General features: G+C 41.1%; 1 protein-coding gene across 1 annotated transcript; it reads left to right on the top strand.

Annotated features, from left to right (window-relative positions):
- The first annotated feature begins 366 nt into the window (after nucleotides 1-366).
- LOC145950259 (uncharacterized) lies at nucleotides 367-5,691 on the top strand. Its single transcript, XM_083061327.1, has one exon. It carries the CDS (start codon nucleotides 367-369, stop codon nucleotides 5,689-5,691), a length of 5,325 nt encoding a protein of 1,774 aa, XP_082917453.1.
- Nucleotides 5,692-13,737: the final 8,046 nt, after the last annotated feature.

Genomic DNA, 13,737 nt, shown 5'->3' with positions numbered 1-13,737 from the left:
ACCGAACTATCATTACTCATTGCTCTTAACCCATGATTAGGGGTTAATCAGATGATTAAGGTGTATTACCTGATACGGTAAATACGTTGCAGGGCCCATGGGGTCCAGGGCCCATAAATATCAGTATAAATAGCTCAGGTCAAAAGGTAACGTCACTGTTCATTAATTACTCTCGATATTGGTGCTTGTCCTGACTTGAGCGTTGGAGTGCCTTTTGCAGGTACCAACCCTTACTCACATCGGATCGGAGCAAGACGTTCGGCCCTCAACATACAAGAAGATCATTGGTGTATCCTCTTTACAGGTACATTTGGCGCCCACCGTGGGGCACGAACGAAGTTGGTTGAAAGTTTGCTGAGAAGAACGATGCCGATAACTAGGAGAACGAACACACAAGACCGTCCAGCAGAAGAACATGTGGAGGTTGTGGATGAAACAGACCTCACCGAAACAGTGCGACTACTCAAGCAAGAAATGGAGCTGATGAAACAACAGAGAGAAAAAGATGCGAGGGAGCTTTCGGCCTTGAGGGCTGAGAATGAAGCGTTGAAGAGTCAGGATACTTCCTGGAAGCCTACTCACATCACCAACACACAAACTCAAGGGTCGTATCAATCTCACGCGGTCCATACATTGGTTCCTCATGCTTCAGCAGTAGCCCCTGAGAGGTTCCCTTCGGCCTTACCTACTGTGGGTCGTCCTGCAGATATAACCACTGTCGGATCACACCGACATCCGTTTACTCCCTCCATTATGCAACTCCCTTTAATGGATAATTGGAAGGCTTTACCTATTGACAAATATGATGGTACCACTGATCCTGATGAACATTTAGATGTTTTTCTGACACAGGTAACTCTGAGTACGACCGATGACGCTGCGTTGTGTCGGATCTTTCCTACGTCCCTCAAAGGCAGAGCTCTCAGCTGGTTCACTCGTCTCCCACCCAATTCAATAGATTCCTTCAACACATTGTCATCACAATTCACTATCCAATTTGCGACGAGTCGCCCTCATAGTCTAACGTCTTTATCTCTGATTAGTCTTAGACAGGACAAAAAGGAGTCTCTTCGGGCGTTTATGGATCGGTTCAACAAGGCTACTTTGGAAATCAGAGATCTCAACCCAGCTGTGGCGCTACATCATCTTACAACAGCTTTGAAACCAGGCCCATTCGTCAACAGCATCTGTAAAAAGCCTCCTTCGGACATGAACGACTTACGTAGGAGGGCTGATAAGTACATGCAGATGGAGGAGTTGGCAGAATTCAGAAATCAGGCCCGAGCCGAGCAGTCCACTAAATCCGAAAAACCGGTAGAACAATCATACAGGGGGCGAGGCAAAGAAATATCCCTTCGGGAGCGGCCTATCCGGGGTCCGAAGTACACTCAGTACACTCCGCTTAATGCCAACCGCGCGGCGGTCCTCGAACAGGCTTTGGCGTCTGAAGTGTTGACAATTCCGAAGAGGGCTTCCACTCCACCACGGGCAGATACTAGCAAATCTTGTCGGTATCATCGGAATCGTGGACACTCAACTGATGAATGTGCGGCCCTTAAAGATAAGATTGAAGACTTGATTAAGCAAGGAAAACTGCATAACTTTGTGGACCGATCAGGTTCATCCCAGAATCGTTCATATCAACCCAGGTATCAAGATCGGCACAGGCAAGACCGTTCTGATAAAACCTCTGATAGAGTTCGACGTGAAAGAAGCAAGTCGCGCGAAAGAAAAGATGACTCGGCACCTTCGCATAGGAGGGTTATCAATACTATTGCTGGTGGCTTTGCGGGTGGGGGCACAACTTCTTCGGCCCAAAAGAGACATCTCCGAGCTATCCGATCGGTCAACACTGTTCATAGACAGTCACCTCGGCGATTGCCAGCAATAACCTTCACTGATGCTGACTTCAAAGGCATTGACCCAGAGCAAGACGATCCGATGGTCATCAGTGTAGAAATTCACAATTGCATCATCAAGAAAACATTGATTGATCAGGGCAGTTCGGCAGATATCATATATTGGAACACATTCAAGCAGTTGGGCATTTCTGAAAAAGAATTGCTTCCCTATGACGATCCGTTGGTTGGTTTTGCAGGAGAGAGGGTCAGTACCAAGGGTTACATTAAACTCTTCACACGCTTTTGTTTTGACGAACAGGAAAGCAGAGAAGTTCAGGTAAAATATATTGTGGTGGATGCAAGTACCTCATATAATATCCTCCTCGGCAGACCGTCTTTGAATGCATTGGGAGCTATCGTTTCAACACCACATTTGGCGATGAAGTTTCCATCCGACCAAGGAAAAGTAATCACAATTCATGCTTATCAGAAGGCGGCGAGAGAATGTTATTATGCTAGTTTGCGAGTTTTGCCGTTGGAAGAAAGAAAATCCAAGTCAAACAGAATCCATGCTGTGAACGCTTCGGCAACTGTAGACGAGGCCATATGGGATCTTGATCCTAGAATGAATAATGAAGAAAGGGTGGAGCCGATTGAGTCAAAAGTGCAATTCCAGAAAGGTTCATACCCTGAGCAGGTTACGTACATCGGTGCCGAAATCTCCGAAAATGATCGCTCGGCCCTATTTAAAGTTATAAAGGAGAATAAAGATCTCTTTGCATGGACACCTTCTGACATGCCGGGTGTAGACCCAAAAATCATGTGTCATAAGTTATCAGTATGTGCCGAAGCAAAACCAATCGCGCAGCGTAAAAGAAAAATGGGGACCGAAAGAAAACTCGCAGTTGAAACGGAGGTTGCCAAGTTGCTTGAGGCCGGATTCATTCGGGAGGTCCATTACACCACTTGGCTGGCAAATGTGGTGATGGTAAAAAAGTCGAATGGAAAGTGGAGAATGTGCACTGATTACACAAGTCTCAATAAGGCATGCCCTAAGGATGCCTATCCACTTCCAAACATAGATCGATTAGTTGATGGAGCCTCAGGACATGAGATGTTGACTTTTCTTGATGCTTACTCGGGATACAACCAAATTCCCATGCATGCCCGCGACGAGGAAAAGACAGCCTTCATAACCGATTCGGCCAATTACTGCTATCGGGTAATGCCGTTTGGGTTGAAGAATGCAGGGGCAACGTACCAAAGGTTGATGAATAAAGTGTTTCAACATCAAATAGGCAAGAATATGGAGGCATATGTGGATGACATGGTTGTAAAATCCAGAAACGTTGATCGGCATGTAATGGATCTTTCGCAAATTTTCCAACAGTTGCGCAAGTACGATATGAGGCTCAATCCGGAGAAATGCGTGTTTGGGGTGTCCGGAGGAAAGTTCCTCGGCTTCATGCTTTCGGTCAGGGGAATCGAAGCAAATCCTGACAAATGTATGGCAATCGTCAATATGATAAGCCCTAAGACCCTTAAACAAGCTCAACAGCTAGCAGGTCAGCTTACAGCATTGTCCCGATTTCTCCCGTGTTTAGCTGAAATAACGAAACCTATGGTGAGATTGTTGAGAAAAGCAAACAAGTTTGAATGGTCCGATGAATGCGAGAAGGCTTTTCAGACTTTAAAGGAACGCCTCGGTTCCCCACCAGTCCTTTCTAAGCCCGATCCAGAAGTACCAATTGTGGTTTACTTGTGTGTGTCAAATGATACAATAAGCACAATTTTAATTCAAGAAAAGGAAGGACAACAGCCCATTTACTTCGTCAGCCGTATGTTACAAGAGGCCGAAACAAGGTACCAGCTCTTGGAAAAAGTGGCACTAGGGCTGGTTCACACCGCTCGGCGCCTCCGGCAATATTTTCAGAGTCACCAAATTATTGTTCGGACCGATTGCCCAATAGCTAAAGTACTACGTAAACCTGAGTTGGCAGGAAGGATGATGGCTTGGTCTATTGAGTTATCGGAGTTCGACATTTGTTTCCAACCTAGAGGACCAATCAAGTCTCAATGCTTGGTGGACTTTATCAATGAGTTGCAGCCGAGGGGTTGTTTTGTCAACGATTTATGGACGATACATGTGGATGGTTCCTCCAACAATCAAGGCAGTGGAGCAGGTATAATTTTGGAGGGACCAACAGGATTAATCCTAGAGCAATCATTACGATTTGCGTTCAAAGCTTCAAATAATCAGGCCGAATATGAAGCGTTATTGGCTGGCTTAAGGCTTGGACGAGAGATTGGTGTTAACCGACTGGAGTGCTGGACCGATTCAAAAGTTGTAGCCGAACAAGTGAATGATAATTTTCAGGTCAAAGATGCAAACTTGTTGAAATACTACCATTTGTTTCAAAAAATGCGCGATACGTTTGAAGAAGTTTACGTAAAGCACACACCAAGAGAACACAATGCGAGGGCGGACCAGTTGGCTCGGTTGGCAAGCAGTACCAGAAAACCTGGACAGCTACGAACCACACTTCACTTGGATCTTGAAACGCCAAGTGTGGTAGCTGCTGAATGTTTGGTAGTAGAGGGGTCTGTTCGTACATGGATCACCGAGATAATAGATTATCTTGAGCATGGTACCCTACCATCTGACCCAACGGTGGCTAAAAAGCTCCGAACGCAGGCCGCTAGATATGTCGTGATTGGAGGAGACTTGTATAGAAGAGGATTCTCGGCTCCGTTGCTGAAATGCGTCGATGCAGAACAAGCTAATTACATATTGAGAGAGATGCATGAAGGGATATGTGGTTTCCATTCGGGAGGACGGACTTTAGCAACTAAAGTGCTTCGGGCCGGATACTACTGGCCTACTCTCAGGGAAGATTGTGTAAAGTTTGTAAAGCATTGTGTATCGTGTCAGCGGCATGGTAACCTTATCCACGCTTCGGCTGAAGAACTTCATGGCATTAGTTCACCCTGGCCATTCGCAATGTGGGGGATGGATATTCTTGGACCCTTCCCAATCGCCAAGGGTCAATGCAAATTTTTGTTGGTTGCTGTAGATTATTTCACGAAATGGGTCGAGGCCGAGCCGCTTGCCAGTATCACAGCAGCCAATGTTCAAAAGTTTTTATGGAAAAACATCATCACCCGTTTTGGCATCCCATATGCACTTGTCACTGACAATGGTTTGCAGTTCACCGATCAAAAACTTAATCGGTTCATTCAGGATCTCGGTATCAAGCACAGGTTCACCTCGGTCGAACACCCGCAAGCCAATGGACAAGCCGAAGCAGCAAACAAAGTAATCCTTGGAGAATTAAAGAAACGATTGGGAGACGCTAAAGGAGCTTGGGCAGAGGAGTTATTAGAAGTTTTATGGGCGTACCGGTGTACACCTCAGTCCACAACTAAAGAAACACCCTTTCGGCTTACGTATGGCACAGATGCCATGGTACTTGTTGAGGTGGGCGAACCATCTTTTCGGCGACAATATTTTCAAGAACACACTAATGATATTTCTCTTCGAGCTGAAGTTGATATGGTCGATGAAGTACGTGTTCGAGCCGAGATCATAGCAGAAGCTTGCAAACAGAGGATGGCTCGTAGGTTTAACTCCAACCTTATCAAGAGAAGTTTCAAGGAGGGCGACTTGGTATGGAGAGTGCAAGGAACGACAAGACGCAATTCAAAAGAAGGCAAGTTGGCTGCTAATTGGGATGGCCCATTTCGGGTCCGACACAGTTTAGAAAACGGGGCATACAAATTGGAAGAACTTTCGGGCAAGATCATTCCCAGAACATGGAACACTTCTCATCTGAAGACATATTATAGCTAGTATACATTGTAAAAAGACTTTGTGTAAACAGCGGGTGTACTCTTTTCCTTGATCGGTCTTTTCTCCCCTTATAAAAAAGTGAAAAGGGGTTTTGGCCGACAAGGTTTTTAACGAGGCACCCAGTAATAAAATTTCATCAGTTCTTCCATTCTATTGTTAGTTTATCAATTCCTAACGGTTGAAAAATCTCGCAACAGGCTTCCCTCCCGAGTTGTTCAACTCGGCCAAGGACGTGCCTTGAAAAATCTCGCAACAGGCTTCCCTCCCGAGTTGTTCAACTCGGCCAAGGACGTGCCTTGAAAAATCTCGTAACAGGCTTCCCTCCCGAGTTGTTCAACTCGGCCAAGGACGTGCCTTGAAAAATCTCACAACAGGCTTCCCTCCCGAGTTGTTCAACTCGGCCAAAGACGTGCCTTGAAAAATCTCGCAACAGGCTTCCCTCCCGAGTTGTTCAACTCGGCCAAGGACGTGCCTTGAAAAATCTCGCAACAGGCTTCCCTCCCGAGTTGTTCAACTCGGCCAAAGACGTGCCTTGAAAAATCTCGCAACAGGCTTCCCTCCCGAGTTGTTCAACTCGGCCAAGGACGTGCCTTGAAAAATCTCGCAACAGGCTTCCCTCCCGAGTTGTTCAACTCGGCCAAGGACGTGCCTTGAAAAATCTCGCAACAGGCTTCCCTCCCGAGTTGTTCAACTCGGCCAAGGACGTGCCTTGAAAAATCTCGTAACAGGCTTCCCTCCTGAGTTGTTCAACTCGGCCAAGGACGTGCCTTGAAAAATCTCGCAACAGGTTTCCCTCCCGAGTTGTTCAACTCGGCCAAGGACGTGCCTTGAAAAATCTCGCAACAGGCTTCCCTCCCGAGAATCCATTCGGCATTGTCAAGAAAGCATCATAAATCTGAATGACTCTTTTCGGCTTTGCCAGAAAGCATCACAAATCCGAACGAACCCAATCGGCATCGCTCAAAAAAACCATCATAGATCCGAATGATTCTTTTCGGCTTTGCCAGAAAGCATCACAAATCCGAACGAACCCAATCGGCATCGCTCAAAAAAAGCATCATAGATCCGAATGATTCTTTTCGGCTTTGCCAGAAAGCATCACCAATCTGAACGAATCCATTCAGCATTGTCAAGAAAGCATCATAAATCCGAAAGAATCCTTTTCGGATTTGTCAAAAAACATCACAAATCCGAACGAATCCATTCGGCTTTGCCAGAAAGCATCACAAATCCGAAAGAATCCTTTCGGTCGTGCCAAGAAAATAGCACAAATCCGAATGAACCCGTTCTGACTTGTCAAGAAAGCATGCAATTCCGAATGAACCCGTTCAGAACTGCTCAGGAAGCAAGCATTTCCGAATGAACCCGTTTGGAATTGCTCAAGAAGCAAGCATTTTCGAATGAACCCGTTTGGAATTGCTCAAGAAGCAAGTAATTCCGAATGGACCTGTTCAGAATTGCTCAAAAAGCAAGCAATTCCGAATGCACCCAATCGGCATTGCTCAAAAATCGAGCAATTCCGAATGAACCCAATCGGCATCGCTCAAAAAGCGAGCAATTCCGAATGAACCCATTCGGCATTGCTCAAAAAGCAAGTAATTGCGAATGGACCCGTTCGGAATTACTCAAAAAAGCATGCAATTCCGAATGGACCCATTCGGAATTACTCAGAAAGCAAGCAATTCCGAATGAATCTCTTCGGCATTGCTCAAAAAGCAAGTAATTCCACACAAGTGTTCTCTTAGTTTTGATTAAGTCAAGTTTTACAATTTAATCGATTCAATCTGTTGGTAACAAATATATTTATCGGCTCAGAACATTAAACATTCATGCAGATTGGTAGCAATTCAAGATGACATGTTTCAAAAGTGAAAATATTACTTCATTCAAAAGTTAAATGGAGGCTCTATCGGCCCCCTTGCTACATGATTATAAAGTCCTAACACTACTCATCGGGGTTGCTCACTGGGTCATCCTGAGCTGGGGCCTCCGTTTCCTCCTCGGGACGGGGATTGGCAACTTCTTCATCTTCCTCATCAGATGAAGTATGAACATCTGTGGCTTGGGGGGCATCAAACGGCTCCTCGTCGTCCGGATTCACCCCTTCGGGCATATCAGCAAATGACACGAGAGATCCTTGGTAAAAATCTTGAGTCATGTCGAACTCAAAATCCTCAGGAAATTGGCCGAAGTGCTTGGCCTGCCGAACGGCGTGCTTAAACCCAGCCTCATGTTGAGCAACAATCTTCTCTTTTGCTTGCTCTTTAAGATTGTCATATGCAGCTTGAGCTTCCTCCATTCGGCGACGCTCCTCGTTAGCTGCTTTCTGGAGGTCCAGACGAAGAGTATCATTGTCTCGCCGAGCAGCATCCAGCTCAGCTGCCAGCTCCCGGTTTTTAGCTAATATTTGTTCATTAGCCGCCATCGCCTCGGCCGCAATCTTCTCGGCTTCCTCCACACTTCGCTTCAAATGCTCCACCTCGCCGACAGGCTCCATGGCTAGATGGTGGGCTAAGGCCAATGAACGAGTTTGTACCTCGCAAAAAAGCCTCCACTTGGCATTCGTGTCCAAAGTGGCCAAAAATTCCTGCCCGAATGGAGACACCATATCAGGCCGAATCACTGTCTCGGCCGGAGCGTCATCACTCAGAAAGGCCCGAGACATCAGCGGTGGCGGCACCACAATCACGGTTCGGTTAGGCGAAGCTATAGGCGTAGATTTGGCCTTTTTAGCTTGCTCTTGACGTTCCTCGACGTTCTTCCTTTTTACACGCTCCCGGCCGGAATCTTTCCCTTTCTTTTCTTTCTTCTTCTTGCGTTCGGGTTGAGGAGGCAATCGGTCATCATTGGCCGGTCGAGGGGAGCGTGCAATGGTAGAAGTCCCCACCCCTCCGGATTGCCGAACTTGCTTCACCCGAGCAGCAAGCAAATGACGAATATCCAGCTCGTTAGCACCACTGGTAACCATGATTCCTGCAAAAAGGATTATGTAAAATATCAATAGGAATTAAGTTTACAGGTTAATTCGGACAAATAACATACCTATCAGGTCATTCCACCAACGCGAAGACTCAACCAAGTTAATTAAAGACCTGGTCGGCAAGCGCCGAGGAAGACGAAGTAACAACTTCAAGTCCTCCCGTTCTTCGGTCGTCAGCATTTTCTTCGGCACTACGTCGTACGGCCGAGGGGCTCGAGTCCAGTACAGAGGAAACAAGGGCTTATCGTCCTTGTTAAAGAAAAAGCGTCGTCCATTAGGCCTGATGGTCACTCGGAAAAATCCAGCCTTGAAATTTTTGTACGACGAAGTGAAGCTATCCAACAGTAGTCGATCGCCTATTCGGCTTAAGGAATGCCACTTCGCCAGTATAGAAGGCCGGGACGAGTAGAAATATAGAAAGAGGAGCGGAGAAGGCTTAATGTTGACACACTTACACAAATGTTTAAAACCTTGCAATTGCGCCCAGCTGTTCGGGTGCAATTGGGTAGGGGCAACATTCAGCACCCTCAACACCCCCATAGTAAATTCATCAAACGACAGCTTGACTTTGAGATCCCGAATGAGGCAGTCGTACATATAAAACGATTCCATCTTTGCACCACTTTGATCAAGACAAACCGTATCCGGGTTCGGAAAGGCATTATTCCGGCATGACCGAACCCCAATCGGATAGGGTTCCTCGGCGGCGCCAAAATTCAAACATTTGGTGTAATCCAACAAGTTGGTAATCATGCCCGTGTCTCGGTAACGCGAGTAATAGGAGGTTACCTCCCCGTTTACCCACTCATAACCCGGCACTTCGGAAGGACCGTACCGCTGCCGATTCGATACGCGCTTTGTCTTTTGTTCGACCTCTTCGCTCCCACTAGTAGAAGTCTCTCCTGATGAAGAAGCACTTTTATCCGGCCTTTCAGCATCGGTAGGGGACCGAACCGTGCTAGAACGACTTGAGGCGTTGGACGAAGACCCCTCGGACGCAGACGACCGAGAGCTGCTGACCGAAGAGCTCGATGAAGTATTAGACATGACGATAAAAAACTTACCAATTTCTTCTCAAAACCACAATCGTTCTTCGGATCGGCTTCTCAAACCTTCAGCTACCACAATTCGGATGAGAGCAATACGTGCGAATGGCCCTACCACTCAACTTATTTATAAGCTCAAAAAGAGGCGGGAAAATTCAAGATTTAAGAGAAGATGTAACCGTTTGATCTCCGAGATCTAACGGTTACAATTACGCAACCGTTCACTTTACCCTGGCAACCCTCCTCGTTTTACCCTTGAAGAAAGCCTCACCTTCCTTCAAGGCTGGGGGGCAGTGTACGGGTAGGGGCGTTCGGCCACCTCTGGTCGGCCGCCGAATGGCAGTACTTGGTGGCCGAACGGCAATCGGCCACTAGGACCGAACTATCATTACTCATTGCTCTTAACCCATGATTAGGGGTTAATCAGATGATTAAGGTGTATTACCTGATACGGTAAATACGTTGTAGGGCCCATGGGGTCCAGGGCCCATAAATGTCAGTATAAATAGCTCAGGTCAAAAGGTAACGTCACTGTTCATTAATTACTCTCGATATTGGTGTTTGTCCTGACTTGAGCGTTGGAGTGCCTTTTGCAGGTACCAACTCTTACTCACATCGGATCGGAGCAAGACGTTCGGCCCTCAGCATACAAGAAGATCATTGGTGTATCCTCTTTACAGGTACATAAAACATTAATGAAGAATGAAACTGAAAGACAGCAATGTTCAAAAACAAGATTCACCTCTAAATAACATTATTTCATTCTTCATTTATTTCTCTATCCTTCTTTGTATTAACCCTATTGGTTTTGATTATCTTCAAAATTAACTGAATTTACTCTTATTCTATTTCACATCCTTCGGAAGTGTAGTTTTACGTTTAATTTGCAGTAAACTAAAAGTATCATAATCAAACTAAAAAGTCAAACTGAGACATAATAATACCACTATAAAAAGGATGCATGTACACAATTAACATACTTTACAAACACAATCGCATATAAATTTATTAATATGCATGCTGACCCAAACTTCCAAATATTTTCATGCATTAGTACATATGTGGCTAGTTTCTAACATCATCAGCCACCACCACATCCCCCACCACCACAACCGCCGCCACCACCGCAACCGCCACCGCCACCGCCACCGCAACCGCCACCGCGGCCCTTGGTACTTTTGTTGTCATCATCGCCACATGCAAATATGACCATTGAAATAATTGCAAGGGAAGTAAGAATCATGAGAAAGAAAAATAGAGGTCCAGAATGAAACACTTCATTTGACTCAGCTTCATCAACAAGAAACAAGTGTTTAGCCATCTTCTCACCTACAATTTTGGATAATATGAATCTATAAATGGATATAAATATAAACACTTGCGGTTATATCAAGGTGGAATATTCCTCAACTACAACCACGAAAATACTTGGAAGTTTCAATATTTGAATATTCAACCATAACTTATCTCTATCTTGAAGTTGACATTTGGGGCTCTCTTATTTATGTTATCTTCAAATCATTTGGGGTTATTTTATTTATGTTAATTTCAAATCATTTTTGATTTTGCTGATACTGGCTCAGCAACAAGCTATGCTTTGATATATGATATTCGTCTGATGCATGTTGCGTTTTTTGTACTTTGTTTGAGTTGATTAACCATGAAGATATTTCTCAAATCCATAAATAATATCAAAATGATTTTCAAATTTTGCAGATTTAATTTATATATTAAAAAATTTAAATTTAATAATTATATTATTAAAATTTAATATAAAATATAAATTATTTAATAAAGTAAATCAAAATAAATTCACTTTTAAAGTAAATAGATCATTCTTATATATATTATAAATTTTGAAATAAATTATAGACTTATTTATTTATTAATAATTTTAAATTGTTGAAATTAAACTTAAATTATATTATTAAATAATTTAAAGAGTAACTCTTAATAGTAATACATTGTTAAGAGTTGTTAATAATACATTAAATAATTGGAAGAGAAGTAAGAATCATGACAGAAAAAGATAGCTTCAAAATGAAACACGTGGTTATGTTGAAAGTTATATTATCGAGATCGAATTTTCGCCAAAACGCACGCAGATACCTCGAAGTTTTCAATCAGAAGCACGGAGACACTAATGAAAGTTATGAAACTACTAGGCAACTAGCTAGGCCCTAATTTTTTTTAAAGATTATACGTAACATATATAAAGATTATTATTTTTATTAAGGATATTTTAATGTCAAAATAATAACATTTTTAAGTATATTTATCTCTTTATTTATATATATTTTATTCATTTTTTATTATAAATATTTTCCTCTTTTCAAACAAATTTTGATTTTATTTTAACTAAATTATTATTTTTTTTTATTTTGATCATTTATTTTTTAAAATATTTATTTTAATCTTTTATCTTTTAAATTATAGTTGATTTGGTCTTTTTAATATAATGATTATTTTCAATTTTGAGACATGATTTTGAAACCATATCTTGACTGATTTAAAATTTAAAATTTGTTTCATTAGATCATTTATATAAAAACTATTGAACAACATGTGTATTTGAATAAAAAAGAGTCTTATATACGAAAAATTGTGTGAAAAGGAGCAGCAACTAAAAATTAAAAAAAAATGGCTTAAATATATTTTTAGTCTTTCAAATTTAGGATAAATTTATTTTTGGTTCTTTAAATTTAAAATTATTTTTAGTCCTATAATTTGAAAAAATCTTGTTTTAATTCCTCGAGTCACCAATAATATATGTAAAAGTAACAAATTTCAACAATTATGTAGTATCTACGAGGTTTAATGCGATATTTTCATTAACAAGGCATTAATAGATGAATTTTATGCGACAATATTTGACAAATTTCTTAACAAAATTTGAGTATAAGGATTAAAACAAGATTTTTTGAAATTACACGGATCAAATTAGTTTTAAATTTAAGAGACTAAAAGCAAATATACCTTAAATTTAAAGGACTAAAAACATATTTAAGTAAAAAAATTATTTCAAATTATTTTCTAATTGCTCGTGTGATCTTTATTGTGGAGATAATTGCAATTTTTCTATTTTAAAACAAATTATTAACTATAAATTATCAAATTTGATATATTAAAAATGAACTGTTATCTTGAACGAGAGTATTTTTATGAGCTTTTATTCGACAATAAGATTTATAGGAATTCTTTTAACTTCTTATATAATTCAGTCTTTATTTGTCATAATATTTATTGATTAAATATTAATATTTTAAAATAAATTATGAATAAATAAAAATAAATTTGTGATATAATATAAATTATAAATTATAAATTAAAATATAATTTGTGTGTTAAAAAATTATTTGTACAAAATTTTAAAATATGTATATATATATTAATTTATTATAAATTTTAATTATATATAATAAACATGTGCATTGTACATGCTAAAATACTAATTTTTTAATTATCTCTTTTCTTTAATTTATAATTTGTTATAGCAACTTTAAATATTCTAAATGACTAGAATCAATATATAGTAAAACAAAGAATTCTCTAAACAAACTATTCTTACTAAGAAAATTTTTGTTGCACCCTTTATCCCACATGCATCAAATCAATAAATATAATAAGAATTTTTTGAGTAATTTTATTAAATGAATTAAAAAACCTCGATGTAGAAGTATCACATTAAACTAAATTCAACAATAAACAAAACCAAATTCAAAATTGATTAAAAGGAAATCAAACTTAATACTAAAAAAAATTTTGTCTAATAGAATATAGGTGCCTAATGCAAATACTAATAGAAATAATTTTCTATCTATTGTCCTGATGTCACATTCTATCATAGTATTCCAAAGACAATATTTAAAACTCTTCTCCAACATTAGCATAATCAAATTCACCTATACTTATAGATCAACACAAACTACAAATGAAAGTGAAGTGAGAAACATTTCACCTCAACTACCAGTGTAAGTTGTGGTTAGATAGCGGCACACATACCAATAATAAATAATAGTA

This window comes from Cajanus cajan, chromosome 8 (genome assembly GCF_000230855.2).
Source record: "Cajanus cajan strain Asha chromosome 8, NIPB_CcT2T_4, whole genome shotgun sequence".
Classification (NCBI taxonomy): Eukaryota; Viridiplantae; Streptophyta; class Magnoliopsida; order Fabales; family Fabaceae; genus Cajanus; species Cajanus cajan.
This window is presented reverse-complemented; position numbering and strand designations above follow the sequence as displayed.